Below are 16,801 nucleotides of genomic sequence, written 5' to 3' on the forward strand. Positions count from 1 at the left end.
TTAGCAGGGAATGACAGGAAAATGTAGCTCCATCCAGTACAACGAACATTTCAAGCTACCTTAAAGAATAATTCTGTCTTCCCTAGTCTCCATACTTACAGTTTTATTCCTCTCTGACAGTCATGATGAGTGACCAGAGCAGCAGCCTCAGACAAATACAGGGTTCTTCCTCTGAACCTGTCACTGCGTTGTGATACTGAACTAACAGCAAACACTTCAGTTTTCCCATCCCTATATATGGAATAATTATCTGTATGATTTGAGTTCCCTTTATTAAAATTGCTATATCCAAACTAAGCATTATGGTTAGAAAGCTCCAAGTAAGATTGGAATGCCAAGTAGAAGTTGAACAAATTAAGCTCGCAGGTTTGAGGAAATTGGGTTTTTGAATCTCTAAGGGAAGTTGTCTCTATAATCCAGACGCGGGGTCATTGGAGGCATTTGCACCAGGAGATCATGTCACTTGAGGATAATGCTCCAGGTATACATTACTGCATCACCGTAGAGGGCAGAGCTTTAGGACATGTAAAAGGAAAGAATTTGGTTCCAAGGTGAATGGCTAAATGGCACTCAAAGTGTATTTGCTTAAGTAACTTTGCAATTATCTTTGCTGAGCATCTTTAATAATGGCAAAATATATTTGAACGAGGTGTCGTGTGCCTTCTTTATTTAATGCTTATGAGTGTGTCTGATGTGTCATTGCCTATTAACAAAAATATGGCAGAAATACAGTCAATTTGGGTACAGGCTGCTTACTCCAGAGCCCTTGAAGTGCAATAGGTAGGAGCAGATTAAATGTTAAAACATTCATCACTCCAGAGCTTGCTACACCTCAGGTTCTTGCACGAGTATCTTGTTTATCCAGGCAGCTCACCTCTCTTCCATTGCCGTTACTAATGCTGGCACCGTCCAAATGCCAGTTATACCAAGGTGATATCTGCTCTGTATGTGCGCATTAAAATAATTTATAACGAATCCTGAAACTGCACAAAAACACTTCACAAGGTAAATACAAACAGGAGGGTGTACTGCCAACACTAAATATTAATAATTTCAGGGTTTTTTCTTTTTTTAATTATTTAAAAAGTGACCGCCTACATTGGTTGATAGACAATAGAAATTTCAAATTATTTATTCTCAAGTTTTTCTTTGCAAACACAAAAATGACTGTATATTGAGATTCTCATGCATGCAGTGAAAGTGGCAATCCTTCTCCCACAGCTACACAGGGAGATTCATGGGATTTCTAAGGGAAAGGACTCAGCATTTATTTACTGTGAATCTCTTCCTGGCATAAGGAGGGGGGGGAAGGGGCCTCTAAGAAGGGATTGAGAAGAAAAGGACAAAAAGGACATGTGTAAAATTAACAGACAATTTTGCAAGAGAAAAAACTTTAATAAAATATGGGCTGAGAGGGCCAAGAGGGAAGAAAGAATTAATGTGGAGCATTCCTGGGAACGTGGGGCAGAAAAAGAGGAAGGGGGTCCCTGGCTCCCTGGGAGTTTCCCAGCCTTCAAATGCCAGTTTTTATTATTACCTGTATTTGACTTCTAAAGCTATACACACTTGGATGCTTTACAGCAGAAATGGGGACAGTACTTTGGAACCAAGTCTGAAATAATAATTCTTATGATTTATGGTTTGTCCAGCTGAAAGTGTGCAATTGTAACAGGGAGTGGGAAGAGAACGAGGGCATCAGTCCCCGAGATGTCAAGGGAGGAGGATTTACTGCGACATGGCAAACACGCGGCTTGCGAAAAACGAACTCTGGGGGAGCCGCTGCCCATGGGAAAACAGAAGAGGAAGCTCTATATTGTATTACGGCGTCATCTGCACGGTATAAACCACTAAATTTTCAATGGGCCAACGCCAATGGGATGAGGTTTAATAAGGCCAAGTGCCGGGTCCTGCATTTTGGTCACAACAACCCCGGGCAACGCTACAGGCTTGGGGAAGAGTGGCTCGAAAGCTGCCCGGCAGAAAAGGACCTGGGGGTGCTGGTGGATGGCCAGCTTAACATGAGCCAGCAGTGTCAGTGTGCCCAGGTGGCCAAGAGGGCCAATGGCATCCTGGCTTGTATCAGGAATAGCGTGGCCAGCAGGAGTAGGGAAGTCATCGTGCCTCTGTACTCGGCACTGGTGAGGCCTCACCTCGAGTACTGTGTTCAGTTCTGGGCCCCTCACTACAGGAAAGACATTGAAGTGCTGTAGCGTGTCCAGAGGAGAGCTACCAGGCTGGTGAGGGCTCTGGAGAACAAGTCCTATGAGCAGAGGCTGAGGGAGCTGGGCATGTTTAGTTTGGAGAGGAGGAGGCTGAGGGGAGACCTCATTGCCCTCTACAACTACCTGAAAGGAAACCGTAGAGAGGCAGGGGTTGGCCTCTTCTCCCAAGGGAATAACAACAGGACCAGAGGAAATGGTCTGAAGTTGCGGCAGGGGAGGTTTAGATTAGATATTAGGAAGAATTACTTTACTGAAAGAGTGGTCAGGCACTGGAACAGGCTGCCCAGGGAGGTGGTGGAGTCACCATCCCTGGAGGTATTTAAGAAACGTGTAGACATGGCTCTTCAGGGCATGCTCTAGTGCCCAAGATTATTGGTTTGTGGTGGGGTGTTGTGTGTGGAGTTGTGGGTGTGGAGTTTAGTAGGTGGGTGTTGGTGTGGGGTTTTTTTTGTTTGTTTTTTTTTTTTTGTGGTTGGACTCGATGATCGCAGAGGTCCCTTCCAACCACTAAGATTCTGTGATTCTGTGATTCTGTAAATTACACTCGCGCTGTTGTAAGCTGCGTCCCAGCGGGTGCACAGCAAGTTAAGCGTACTGCTGCGGAGAAGAGTAACGCAGTACCCGCTTATGGGCTACAAATGAGCCGGGGCGACCCGCGCGGCTTGTCGTGTTCACGCTCGGTGCCCGAGGCGCGGGTTGCGATTTTTAACGCAAAGTCTCCCCTTTCCCGCGCACTCTCCCGCGCGACACGCGCCCACCCCGCGCCCCGGTTGCCCCCGCGCCCCGGTTGCCCCCGCGCCCCGCCCTCACCGGCGCACGGGCGCCACCGTGATGACGCACCGCCGCGGGACACACCTCCCCCTGGCGCGGCGCCGCCTACGCGCATGCGCCGCGCCCGCCCGCGCATGCGCCGTGTCCGCCGGCGGGGGTAGCGCGGCTATGGCGCAGACGGGCCGGGCCAGCCTGAAGGAGCAGCGCTACGACCGGCAGCTCAGGTACCGCCCGGGCTACCCGCCTTGGGGGCTGCGCCCGGCGTCCTCCGCGGCTCGCGCTGGGCCTCGGGGCGGCGGGCGCTGGGTCCGGCCGGGCCGCCCCGTCCCGCCCCGGGCCAGGAGCGGGCGGACGTCTGTGCCGGCGTGGGGACAGGGCAGCGGGGTGCAGCGGGAAACGGGGGGGGCGGCTCGTACCGGAGCCCCCTGGCACGGGGGGAGTCTCACTTGGCAGTCGCGGGCGCAGTTCTTCGCTCTGCGCTTCCGTAACTTCATTTTCTGCCCCTAAAGAGGGTAAAATCTGTGAAATCAGAGGGGTGTTTGTCACCGACTGCCGTCGAGTCCCGATTTCAGCCTCAATATTATTTCACTCATGTCCTAAATACATTACCAAACTCATCAAGAGTGATTCCCGTCTGCTTGTACCTTTCAGTGCCTTGTGATATAAATTATTAAACACATAAAAATTCATTATTTGTAATAAAACTTGTGAAAAAGAGAGCATTCAGTTCAGGACAAAGTTTGTGTTAGGAGCGTTTTGACCCATGCTGATTTTTAAAACGTTGAACATGTTACAACAGAAGAAGATGTGCGCATTCATGTAGTGTGGGGTGTAAAGATGGAGAAAATGAAATGTTAGTAAAATTGGGTTGCTCTTTATAAAGTTTGAAGTTTGTCGCAGTAAGTTTTCTTAAGGAAAGCTTATTTTGGTTAGTGCTGTTTATCCCCTCTCAGCAGTGAATGGGAAGTAGTATGCTAGTCTCCATTTGTGATTGTTTAAATTGTTGTAATTTTTTTATATTGGCTTTACTATCTGAAACGAAATAATTTCAGAATGTTTTTGTTTCCATCCCAATATAGGTTGTGGGGTGACCATGGACAAGAAGCTTTAGAATCTGCACATGTTTGTGTGATAAATGCAACAGCGACAGGAACCGAAATACTCAAAAACTTAGTGCTGCCAGGTAAGTAGATATCTCTTCTGTATTTTCTTTGCAGTGTATCTGATAATTTCATAATGCCCAGTTATTAATAGTCATTTTTTTCCCCCCAAGGTATCGGTTCATTTACAATTGTCGATGGGAATCTGGTCTCTGGAGAAGACGTTGGAAATAAGTAGGTTTGTTTCCTGTACAAGTTGAGAAGTAACAGGGCTCCATAAGTAGTTCCTTCTCTGTACTTGTTAAGAAATCTTATAAAATTATTAATAATTTTAAAAGCCTCTATATGTTTCTCCCAACTTTTTTGTGGTTTTGGATGTTTGTAACATACAGCATGCACGATCATTTTGATACTAGCTGCTAAATTTTAGAGTTTTTGTAGTTGTTGTTTCTTACAGGTCTGTTTGCATCACAAATTAAGTTTCTAAAGACTGTTGTTTACTCAATATAAAAATGTTTAAAAATAACTTGTTTGCCGTAACCTTGAGATATGACAGTGCAAGATTTGCTTGTGTTTCAGCATGGCTAAACGTATTGTCTGGAATTCTGATGATGCAAATAACTTTTCATTAGTTTATTATTGTGAACCTGTGACTGATAGCCATTAATTAGCTTTCATAGCTTTGAAAGGCTGCCTGCAGCAGGGGATAAGAAACTCTTTACAAGTCCTATAAAAATAATTTGTTTACTAATTCTAGATCACATTCTCTTATGGTTTAGGTAGATACCTATGAGTATCTGTCTACTTACAGGGGTTAATGAGGGGGAAGGATATTCCCTTACAGGAAGAAATGAGTACTAATGGGTCTTTAATTAGCTTAGTGAAAAAGAATCTGCAGTGTGATCCCAGCTTTGAGGGACATTTGGGGTATCTTATTTTTCAGATTTGTGGTTCAGGCATTGGAAAATCTCATTGAGAAACTGATCGCGAGGAAAAAGTAACAGTAGTGGGGAGAAGAAAAGCAGATTTAAGGGGGAACTTGGTTTGTTGTGTATGAGTCAGCAACATATTCCACACTACAAAATGTAGCTTTAATGTTGTTTCTCCTCAAAATAAAACTTCACATGTAACTTCTGTCTCCTTTTCAGTTTCTTTCTACAAAAAAGCCATATTGGTCAGGTAAGAAGATAACAAATGTCACTTTAGCTATATTGAAATCATGAAAGCATTGTGTAAATACTCAAATGTAGTATTATGAGTAGTGCTAAAGCGATGTATGTATAGGTTAAAATCTATTCTTTGACAAAATTCCTCATGCTTACTTTTTAGTTGCTCATAAGTGAGAAGATAAGCTCAGTTCTGGCAAGATTGAAAAAATGAACAGGATATAGTTAAGAAAATCTTTGGAAGGATAAGATGGAAGAGAATTGTGGTTGAAGGAGTAAAGCTAAGAGTAAAGAGGTGGATGGGGGGGGAATCACAAAACCAAGAGAGTACAAAAGGCATAGGTCACGTATTTTTTGTTTTTAAAATGGTGTTACTAAAAATGGTCTCAAACAAGTGCCTGCTGTTAAGGGATGTGTTTTTTCTTCAGATAAGTAAGGCTTGGAATAAGAAATCCTAGCTTATGATGTTGTTTGTTTTGTCTTTTTTTAACATGTGGTGTATATAGTACCGATACACTGTATAAATTACATTTCAAGAGGTTAAACACTGTTTTGATTGTTCTGAAACAGAATCGTGCCCAGAGTGCCACTGAGCTCTTGCAAGAATTGAATAATGATGTTTCTGGAAACTTTGTTGAAGAGGTTTGTCTTCCTAAATTAATTGTATATTTCTTGTTACACAGTGTGATAAAAGTATTGCATAATACCTATGTGTTGTCTTTGTAAGTAGCTTCATGATAAAAGAATATTTGAGCAAGAAGATCTTAAGTTATTTCCAAAAAGTCTGTTTATGTATTTTATGTATTTTAAAAATCATTTTATAATTCTATAACACAGTAATTTTATAGTTTTCACTTAATGCTTTACATTGAATATTAAACAGACTTGCTGTGTATTCAGAAATTTTCAGTGTTTCCTGATACATTTTTATTTCCTATTATTTAGAGCCCAGAAAAACTTCTAGACAATGACCCTTCCTTTTTTAATCGGTTTAACTTGGTGGTTGCAACACAACTACCAGAAAGGTAAAGAATCATCTAAAGTTTTGTTTGTTTTCATTCAGTTGTAAAAGCAGGTTTCAGTTGCAGGTATATTCTTGCAGAAAAACTTATGCAAAACAGAACTCTGTCATTGTGAAGGACAGTTACAGTAAATGATGGCATTTTTCTGTGGTCCTTTTTATACGTTAATACCTAGTTTAAAATATCTTTGCGATCCGTGCCCAACTCCTCAGTGCTGTCTCTGGGCATTTTTGTCTGTGTCAAGTACTCTTTTGTAGTGAAAGGGGTTTCTGGTCCAAAATTGCTATAGCAAGTATTCTTCTTATGTAACAGACAAGCAGAGCTGTGATACCTTTAGATTTTTGCAAATGTATTTTATTGTTGGTATAGCTATTCCCATTTTACCCATGTATGTAATTATATTGCCCGTGTAAACTTTGTCAAGACCAGAAGTTCTTGATTATCTTTTTTAACCTCTTTTGCTGAGAGGCCTGTCCCATCCTGCCTTCCAATAAGCAGTGCAGGTGACAAATGACATCCCTTGGAGCACTGAGGAACCTGGGGGAGAAGAGGATGCTTCTGTTTCAGTAGACAAGCTGCCTCCCCGGAGGCAAGAGGTTGCTGGACAGATGAATAGTTAAATCTTGCCTTCATAAGGAAGTGGCTGTTCATACTTTATAGTTTATCCGTATCCCTACTGTAGAGAGGAGCCAGAGATCCTGTCTCTTACAGAAACAGGAGACAGCTTGCCTCTTTGAGGAGGTGATTCCCTTCCAGGCGTTTGTGAATAAAGAGTATTTCTTATGTGCTGTTCAAAAACCTCTGATGGGAGTTGCCCCCATGGGAAGTTACCTTTGTGCAGCACACAGACCTAATTTTTTTTCTTTCTTTCACAACTCATTTAAGTTTTTTGTTTAATTGATATTTGGAGCATTTGGGAGGATGAAGTTAAATATAAGTAAGCTAATGGATAAATGTATTTCTTACCTAGTGTAAATTCATGTGTTAAATTAATCACCTTACATGCTCTTCGAATCATGATGTTACTGGAGTTCTCTCATAGAAAACTTCACAAGAGACTTGTACAAGAGTTAACTTCATAGTTAACTGTTGTCCTCTTGTACATCTGAAAAAAAAAATAAAAATGTTTTTTTCCCTTACAGTACGTTGCTGCGCTTGGCTGAACTTCTCTGGGATTCTAACATTCCTCTGCTGGTCTGCAGGACTTATGGACTGGTTGGTTACATGAGAGTCATTATTAAAGAACATACAGGTTAGAGGGTTTTTCTGACATAACGACTTCTCTAAAAGGTTTAAAGCTTGAGTGTGTGATGTCACTTTTCTTATTTTTGGTTTCTTTCATCTTTGTCTTGTGATGTATTTAGTATTTGTTAAGTCTTACGTAGTTCACAGTTCATCACCAGGAGCATTCTTTGAGGAATACATAGAAATTATGGGCTGCAACAAATAGTAAAATTGGAGGTTGTCCTGACGTTAACTTACACAGAACACTTATTTTGGCAATCAAGCAGTTAAACGAGCAGATGATGCGCTGTGTTTGATGTATAGCCCAGTTTTGAAGGTCGGACATGAAGCCGTGAAATACATTGTGTAATTTTTTTCACAGTTGTTGAATCGCATCCTGACAATATGTTAGAAGATCTGAGACTGGACAAACCATTTCCAGAGCTGAGGGAACATGTTCAGTCTTATGACTTGGATCATATGGACAGAAAGGTTGGTATGTGGTTTGCACTACGTGCTCTAAGACAGATGCAGAACAGGGATTCTATGAAAATGGCTCTTGGCAGATTACTCTTTTTGGTGCCAAGTCTCATCTGAGCAGAGGCAACTGTAGAATTGGTCATGAGGTACTATTTTTGACTCTGCCCAAATATTACAGTCTGTATTTAAGTCTTAAGCAAGTGGGGGTCTTGGGAAGTTAGGAATGTTCTTGGACAACTTGATCTTTTGTTTGATTCATTCCCCTTCACCCCTCTCTTTTATTTTATTTTTATGATTACGAACTGCTGCAGAGCTTTGCAGTGTGGGTATTGGTGCATAACATAAGTTCCACTCCAGAAAAGTGTTGGAGAACTTGGCTCAGCCACCTCTCTTTTAAGTGAAGGAATAATAATTTGGTTTATGGTAGTTGGCGAGTCTTATTTCTGAATCAAAGTCTGGAACATATCCTGTGTTTTTACAATAGTGCAAGGGATGTTAGGAGTTTACATTTAAAATAGGTTTTTAATTTGTCTTCCGTTTTTATCTTTTCTGACCTTGACAGACATTTCTCTGCTGTTCAATTGCAGGACCATAGCCACACTCCATGGATTGTGATCGTAGCCAAGTATCTAACAAAATGGTTCAACGAGGTATATTGCAAAACTGGATAAGTCAGAAGTCTATTATTACTACTTTAGATATGTCTTTTCTAAACTAGATTATTATTTTGGCAGTGTAACAAATAAAGAAAACAAGGTGGAATCATAAAAAAAAAAAAACCCTATTGAAATACCAGGTGAATGTATGTGAACAGTGACAAACTCTAGAGTTCAGCAGCCTGAACTGTGGTTAGTATTAGATATTTTAAAGACAGAATGGTTTTGTGTTTTTTCAATTTAGAAAAGCGATCAGTTGCCTAAGAGTTACAAAGAAAAAGAAGCCTTCAGACAACTGATTCGGCAAGGTAATGTATATCCCAGGAGTCGCTTACTCATACTGGCAGAAATACATAAGGCAAAATATGAAAAATAATCAGAAGTTCCCTCAGGTTAACTTATGAAAATCTGCTGGTGCATACAGTATGATTCTTCTGCTGAATGTTTGTTTTATGCAGGTGGATCTTAAGGTCCCGGACTTGTTTATAAAAGCAGTGTTGTCAGTGTTTCTTTCTGTTTGCTCTTTAAGATCAAGAGTATGTTTAGATTTGGGTGGGAGGAGAGGCCTTAAGAGAAAATCCTGTTGAAAATGTTGGTATTTAACATGGAAAGTGTGTCAAAAAGGAAAGCAATTGGCTTTTGACACCGAAACTGTTATTAACTGCATGTCTTTGATTGGTCATTTGACCCACCAAACTATTGGTAACCGTTGCAGCTCTGAATAACTAGTTGAGAGGTTGTGTAGCTACTGAATACACGGTATGAATAGACTTAATTTTTGCAGATGTTTAGATCTAATACCTTCTGCAGGTGCTAAAATTAATGAGACATTTTTAAGACCTGGAAATACCAAAAATTTAGTTAATGTTTTTGTTGCTTAAGATAACATATTTCCTTATTTAAAGCTGGCCTGTGTGCAAATTGCTGGGTGGTTCTGTCATCCTCATCTCCAGGTTGGGCAAGGGAACTGGTCTGATCCATAGCAGTTAAACTTTGGTTAAATTAGGTTTTTAGGTGGAGTGCATTTCTTGGTCTGGCTTGCTCTGTGGGTTCATAAGTGCCAAATTCGACAAAAAAACCCCAACGCAATGTGACTAAGTATGAGAAGGAAAGTTGAATTGTCTTTTTACCACCATCTACATTAATTTAGTGATTATGAAACTTTAGTGTTTTTCTCATACAAATAAACTGTAATTTTTCTGATAAGTAACTTACTATTTAACATCACAGGAAAATTAATATATGCAGAATGTATGTGTAGTTAGTTTTATCAGTACACGTTACTGGTAATTCATTTTTTTGATGATTAGTTGGCAAGACCTAAATGGTGATAAGTAATTCAAGGAATTGTGTATTTTTAATTTTTTTTTCCATTAAGGTATCTTAAAGAATGAAAATGGAACCCCAGAAGATGAGGAAAACTTTGAAGAAGCTATAAAAAATGTGAACACAGCATTAAATACCACAGAGGTAAAATAAACTTCTATGACAAAATCGAAGACATTTCAACTACCTAATCTTTTCAGAATGTATTACGCACTTTTAGGACAGGAATTCCATTTGCAACAGTTATATTTAGGTAAAACAGGACTGGTACAATTTTTTAAATTGAAGTGTAGTAAAACAGACCTAGGCTAGGTGGCACTGTAGCTTATGGAAATTCTTGTATTTCGTTGCTCATGCATGGAAGCTGCACTTCCTTCCTGAAGACTCGAATTCAAGTGTAGAATGAGTCAGTAACCAGAGTTCTGTTAGTAGTGTATTCCTCTCTTAGACTTTATCAGATTTTCTTTTACAGAACAAGATGGTCTTTAAGGTGCCTTCCAACCCAAACCATTCTATGGTTGTTGAAATTGTGCTATATTGAAGCTGCTTGCTGTAGTATTTATTCTGTATAGAAATGAAGTGCTGCAAGGGACCTCTGACTCAGCAAATTCAGCACTTTCCTCAAAGAAACAAGTTACGAAATACCTTTCATAAACTGATAAAGCTTAAAAACATTAAAAATCAGGTTTTCATTGTTTTTAAATAATTCTGAAGTAGTAACTCATGGTGTAGAATTGACCTTCGATTGCCTTAATCTCTCATCTGTGGTAAATTGCAAAAGCTACATGAGGTAAAAGCACACTCTGTGATTCTTTCTAGATTACATTCCATTTTCATTTGAGCTGTGCTGATCCTTGCTTGGACAGTCACGCTAAGTCTCCCAAGAAAGCAGCAGGTAGAAGTTAGTGCTGACGTCCGAGCCACTACAAGCTGTGTCCCAGGCTGTTCATGATTTATTTTGATTTCTGTGCCAGACTGAACCGCAGCAGTTCAGGTGTCAAAACACTCACTTTTGCAGCCCCTCTTCACTTCCCCGGCCTTTTTGCTGCTCTGCCTCTAGCAGGTAGGATGTGCAGCTGGGACTGGGAGTACCTTTTCCTGATGCTGCCACCAGTTGTTTTTGGTTTGGTGTTTTTTTTTTTTTAAATCTTCGATGTAGAAGATGGAAATAAGGTGAGATTTTGTTGGTAACATTCATCTTGATCAGAAGCGTGTGCCTTGTTCTCAGGCAGTGCTACTGTTTGAAATACGTCTGAGAAGCTGACTATATAAGATTCAGAAGAGATTTTTGGTATGAAACTCTGAAGTCACTTAGAGTTGGATCACCTGTGTAATGAGTGTTGAGAGAATTCGTAAAATTGAAAGTCATGTAAATACAAACCAAATTTATTTTTTTTTATAGATTCCAAGATGCATTGTAGAGATTTTTAATGATGATTGCTGCATAAATCTCACAGAGCAGGTAATGAGTGATTAAGGTTAATACTTAATGTAGAAAAAGCATCATAAAGAACATCTGTCTACATGACCGTCTCTTGTGTGTTTGCAGTCGCCCTCTTTCTGGATTTTGGCTCGAGCTGTGAAGGAATTTGTGGCAAATGAGGGGCAAGGAAGCTTGCCTGTCCGGGGCACTATTCCTGATATGATAGCGGACTCCAATAAATTTATCAAGTTGCAAAATGTGTAAGTATACAATTTTTTCTTTAATAATTACTAATGGTAGTAAATGGTGATGACTTCAGACCTCACAAAGTGCATGAATTCCTGTAAAAAAAAAAACCCCAAAAAAAACCCAAAAAACCAAAAAAAACCCAACCAAACAAAAAAACAATAGAAAAAAAACCACCAAAAAAACCCCACCAAAAAAACCAAAACAAAGAAAAACCAAAACAACAAACCAAAAAAAGTGCATATGTGGGAACGCGGTGAGGAGGGGTGCAGGAACTTGTATCATTATTTTGCTGAATGAAACCATAATTGCTTGAATTTGCACGGACACCTTAATTTGTAAATCTGAATTCTATATGCATCAGTCCTGAATTTCCAGATCATTATGTACTACAGTTCTCAATTCCAATAAGCATTACAGGGTTTTAATTTGCGGATAAAACAATTACAGTTCCTTAAAATGAGCTCTTAAATTGAATTTTATTAAATACTGTGTTGTTGAGATGTTTGCATTGTCATAGGTCTTAACAGAACTAATAAACTATGGCTACAAATACTAAAATACAGAAATTAATGAAAGATTAGAAGCCCAATGAAGGACATGCTTAATATTCTTCCTCTGACTGTTGGTAGTAATACTTATTTTAATTGTAACCAGTTTCTAAGCCACACGTTTTAGGGGACAGCTCAGCCATGCCAAACAGTCACACAGGGAGGTAATAAGTGCATTCATGGCCTTGAGGTAGCTCACTTCCATTTGTGGCCTGTATTTTGTCTTTAGCATATAAAACAGAAAGAAATGGTTTTCACTGTGAAGTTGATGGCTTTATGCTGCAATTATTAAGACTTCTTTATTGTTAACAGATACCGTGAAAAAGCAAAGAGGGATATCGCTGCTGTGGGTAACCATGCTGCTAAATTGTTACAGTCCCTAGGCAAGGTAATTACAAACCTATTGCCATTCTGACAGGGTAGAAATATTTTTACACTGATGTTCTGTACAGAAATGAGTCACAGGAGACAGATATGAAAAGAAGAGGCTTAATTACCTCATTCTCTTCAAAAGGCTAAAGTAAGTTCTAATGAAATTTAATATCTGTTGTCTGTTTTATCACTTTTGGTTTGGTTATATAAAAACAAAAGGCATACAGGAATACATTATTTACAATTTAAGGTATCTTTTTTTTTTTTTTTTTTTTTACAAAAGCAACTAGTTATTTTTCAATGATTATATGAATAGCTCTGAAAATACAAATTTTCTGGTCATCATATGTACTGGAATGAGTATGTTCTCTTTTAGGCACCCGAATCTATTTCAGAGAGAGAATTAAAATTGTTTTGTGAGTATGCTCGGATTCTGTTGCTGTGTTTATGCAAATGATCAAATAATCAAAATATTTTGAATGCTAATGTAGTTATTAATCAGTAACTCAATATTTGGATTTTTCAAGTAAGTGCTTAGCAGTTGCATCCCTCATCTTCAGTGGAAGTAATAGAGGTTCAGCATCTCTTGATAGCAAGTCTATGAAGGTTGGCTTTTAAAAGATGTGATTTTTTTTCAGGTCCAAACAACAGGTGGCAGATGTAATCTTTCTGTGATTAGTGCTTAACCACTTTTGCCCATTCTGTGATGCTGACTTCAGAGTGCAGGCTCTGTAAACTTCTGATAGTCTCAATAGGTAAAACAGCAATGCAGCGAGTAGTACTGTTGGTGGCATTTTAGGTTGTGTCTGCTCTGGCTGCGTGTAAAGTCCACACGGCAGCCTGGCTAAGGCTCCCTGCGACTGGAGAATCCTACTGTAAGCATGTAGCCAAGAGCACGCTGCCTCTGCCTTGATGCGTCATCTGCTGGGAGTTCCGAGAACCTGGCAGTTCCTCATTTTTGAGTGTTAGGTAGCAGCTGCACATTGGGTTGTTTCAGAGCAATGATACTGAGGAAGAACCTTTTCCTCTTGTAGCTGTACTGTTAGAATATTCGTTAAGAATACGTGGGACAGTGGTAGTTGTAGCAGTAAATTGAAAGAACCCGTGTTCCTTTGCAGCATGGAAAAGGAAAACCTGAAGTTGAGGGCTGCAACTGATGAATTGCTGTAGAAGAGCTACGCATGTTGTGAGCTGTCACGTTAACATGGCAGATGCCTTTAGATTCTAGAAGTAAATAAGCACAAATATTTCACCAAAATACTTGTGATCATAGACCTAAATGTAGTTTAGTAGATATTATTACTGCAAGCTAGCGGAATAAACAGAAAAGTGTTAAATGAAATTATGAAAAGTTTTAGTTTTTCATGTTTAACACATCGGAGATACAGACTTTTCTATTTTATTTAGCATATATAGTATGTAGTACATTGAGTAAATAATATATATACACTAAATAAAATACTAAAGTCTATATATAGTATATTATTTAGTAAAGATTTAGTAATTGGTGATGCATTCAAGTAGGTAATGCACTTGTTTCTGCACCCTCTGCTTAGGCAGCAACTCAGCTTTTCTCCGAGTAGTACGATGTAGATCTCTGTCTGAAGAATATGGTTTAAACACTTTTAACAAGGATGAAATCAGTAAGTACTCCTTTTTGGCACTTACTTTAAAGCTCTTCGAATCAGTTGGTAATATGCAATGTGATTTAAGTAGTAGTTAGTATTTAGAAAGACTACTGAGCTGTATGTTAAGGGATTTAAGACCTTTTTTATAATTACAGTCATTACAGTTAAATAGATGAAGTATGTGTTTCAAATCCCAAAATTATAACTAAGGAATATCCCATTTAATGTTATAGCAGCTGTCAAAATGTGAATATCTTCTCTGAACAGTTTATATCAAATATATATAATACAGTTTTTTCATTCACTCTGGTGTCAAAACCATGTATCTGACAGTTGACTCATTGAGATTCTCAGTTGCAGGTTGTTTTCATTAAGATTTCTTTTTACTGCAGATTTTACAGTTTACACACATGGGAAATACTTGATTTCAAGGAATTCAAAACCTTGCTTTTTGCATTTCATCTGTACCAGCTAACCAGTTTTCTTGCTGTTTTCAGTTTCCCATATGGATAACCCTGACAGTGAATTGGTGCTGTACTTGATGCTGCGGGCTGTGGATAGATTTTATAAGCAGCATGGTAGATATCCAGGTATGTTAATACCAGAGTTACTTAACATTGTCAAAAGACATATAAAGATCCAATAGTTACTACAATACTAGTTATAAGTACAACTATAGCATTAGTTGCAGGTTTGATGCCATATTAATACAAGTATAGGAATGTGAAAATTAAAGTGACAACTTCTTCTCTTTGGGAACTTAAGGAATTTATCTGAATCGATACCACTGAAATGGGTTGCATGGATTATGAATCAGTTCAGCTGTGCAATAATTTGTTATTATCATGAGTAGTGTCAACAGAATATTCAATTATTAGTAGTCTAGTGTTAATACTTTTAACATAATAATTCGTTTAGAAAGTTTTCAAACAAATAAAATACTTACACTGACATTTAAATCCATTAACTTTGAATATGGTGTTACAGGTCTGTGATGAAACAGTTCACTTATTTTCCAGGTGTCTACAACTATCAGGTAGAAGATGATATTGGAAAACTAAAATCATGCCTTACTGGTTTCTTACAAGAACATGGGTTGTCTGTAGTGGTGAAAGATGACTATGTTCATGAGTTGTAAGTATTTTATATCTTCAGTGTCACTTTGTTGGTAAAGCTGACCTGAAATACTAACTGTTACTTTGCTGTCCAGTTGTCGCTACGGAGCTGCTGAGCCACATGCTATTGCTGCCTTCATGGGAGGTAAGAATGTCACTGTGTGTTTAAGATTCATACAGACAAAGCAACCTGTTTAGTGCATACTTGAGTCACAGTCTCCACTATTTTAATTACTTTGTGTTGTTCAGAGCAAAGACTGTAAGCACACACCGTAGTCAAAGATAGTATTAGAACAGAAACCTCCATCTTCATTCTCCAGATGTGACCTCCTATGGTATATTGAAAACACATACACAGCAAGAGTTTAAAGTCAGTAAAAGAAACCAAATAAAGTTAAAAAATAATCTCAGTAGAACAATTCCAGTACCTTAAAAATGTGTTTAAAAATAAAATGCTTGAAAGAGGCTTTGAGTTTAAAAAAAAAAAAGAAACTAATAATTGTAGTAATATTAAAATTAACACAGTACACATCTTCCTTTAAATTAATACAATACACTTACCTTAAGTATCTATTAAATACAAGTAGCCTTGATTGCTTACCTTAATTCAACCTGTCGGTATTGTCAAAACTAAGTATGTTTAATGGATGCTCAAAATTGATACATCAGTGAATTTACCATCTTTATTTGACTTCATGCCGTGCTGAAGATAATCATGTATTAAATACTCTGTGGATGTAGAAATTTTTTTCTAATTAAGTGAAACTTGGCATGTGGAGTGCTAAAGATTACTTCTGAAGAAAGTACAGAATATTTCATACTACAGGAGAACATGAAGGGATCACAGTGAAGTGACCCTTCAATTCTACAGTTTAACTCTGCATGATTTTTTTTAATTGAACTTCTCAATTTCACTTAGAGAGGTCACAACATGTATGGATCTGTCTGCTTACACATTTTTTACTCTGTGCGTGTGGAGAGAGGATGTATATACAGCAAAGTGTATGTAAAACTAACTTTTGCAGTAACAGCTTTCTGAGCCTCTTCTATACTGGGCAGTATACTGAAATATATATTGAATATATTGTATATATTCAGCAATATATACTGAAAAGCATCCTAGGAGTTGTGTCAGGTGCTTCCAAAATAATTCTGGTGTAGTGAGTTCAAAATAAGTAACATCCTTTTTCTTGTTTTTTTAAATATGACCTGCCATGCCAACTACATTCTGCTTAATTTTATCTTTTTTTTTGTTTGTTTGTTTGTTTTACAGGAGCTGCTGCACAGGAGGTTATCAAAGTCATTACAGGGCAGTTTGTTATTTTTAACAACACCTATATTTACAGTGGAATGTCACAGACTTCAGCGACTTTCCAGCTGTAGGACAACGATCTCACATTTGTTGCCAGCAGGCGCAGTGTGCTGTAAATACTGTGGTGTTCTGCCACTGACTGGACTGTTCTGTGAATTAAAGTTCCTTTATTTGTAATGATTTTATC

General features: G+C 38.6%; 1 protein-coding gene across 3 annotated transcripts; it reads left to right on the plus strand.

Annotated features, from left to right (window-relative positions):
* The first annotated feature begins 3,093 nt into the window (after positions 1-3,093).
* On the plus strand, positions 3,094-16,791 carry NAE1 (NEDD8 activating enzyme E1 subunit 1). Of its 3 annotated transcripts, XM_054198332.1 has the most exons (20): positions 3,094-3,217; positions 4,073-4,176; positions 4,267-4,327; positions 5,242-5,272; positions 5,830-5,901; positions 6,205-6,284; positions 7,424-7,533; positions 7,888-7,997; positions 8,573-8,635; positions 8,886-8,949; positions 10,020-10,111; positions 11,370-11,429; positions 11,517-11,650; positions 12,500-12,575; positions 12,936-12,975; positions 14,116-14,202; positions 14,685-14,777; positions 15,207-15,321; positions 15,398-15,447; positions 16,576-16,791. In XM_054198332.1, the coding sequence occupies exons 1-20, from the start codon at positions 3,162-3,164 to the stop codon at positions 16,683-16,685; spliced, it is 1,608 nt and encodes a 535-aa protein (XP_054054307.1). In that variant the 5' UTR covers positions 3,094-3,161; the 3' UTR covers positions 16,686-16,791. The 3 variants fall into 3 exon arrangements, with proteins under 3 accessions (XP_054054307.1, XP_054054309.1, XP_054054310.1); XM_054198334.1 differs by lacking the exon at positions 15,398-15,447 and having other exon boundaries at positions 3,129-3,217; XM_054198335.1 differs by lacking the exons at positions 5,242-5,272; positions 5,830-5,901; positions 6,205-6,284 and having other exon boundaries at positions 3,129-3,217.
* The last annotated feature ends 10 nt before the right edge of the window (positions 16,792-16,801 follow it).

This window comes from Rissa tridactyla, chromosome 4, assembly GCF_028500815.1.
Source record: "Rissa tridactyla isolate bRisTri1 chromosome 4, bRisTri1.patW.cur.20221130, whole genome shotgun sequence".
Taxonomy (NCBI): domain Eukaryota; kingdom Metazoa; phylum Chordata; class Aves; order Charadriiformes; family Laridae; genus Rissa; species Rissa tridactyla.

Coding starts and splice junctions, on each gene's coding strand:
- NAE1 (XM_054198332.1), top strand. CDS start 3,162: ATGGCGCAGACGGGCCGGGCCAGCCTGAAGGAGCAGCGCTACGACCGG. Junction 5,902..6,204: donor CTGGAAACTTTGTTGAAGAG/GTTTGTCTTCCT, acceptor CCTATTATTTAG/AGCCCAGAAAAACTTCTAGA. Junction 11,651..12,499: donor TTTATCAAGTTGCAAAATGT/GTAAGTATACAA, acceptor TATTGTTAACAG/ATACCGTGAAAAAGCAAAGA.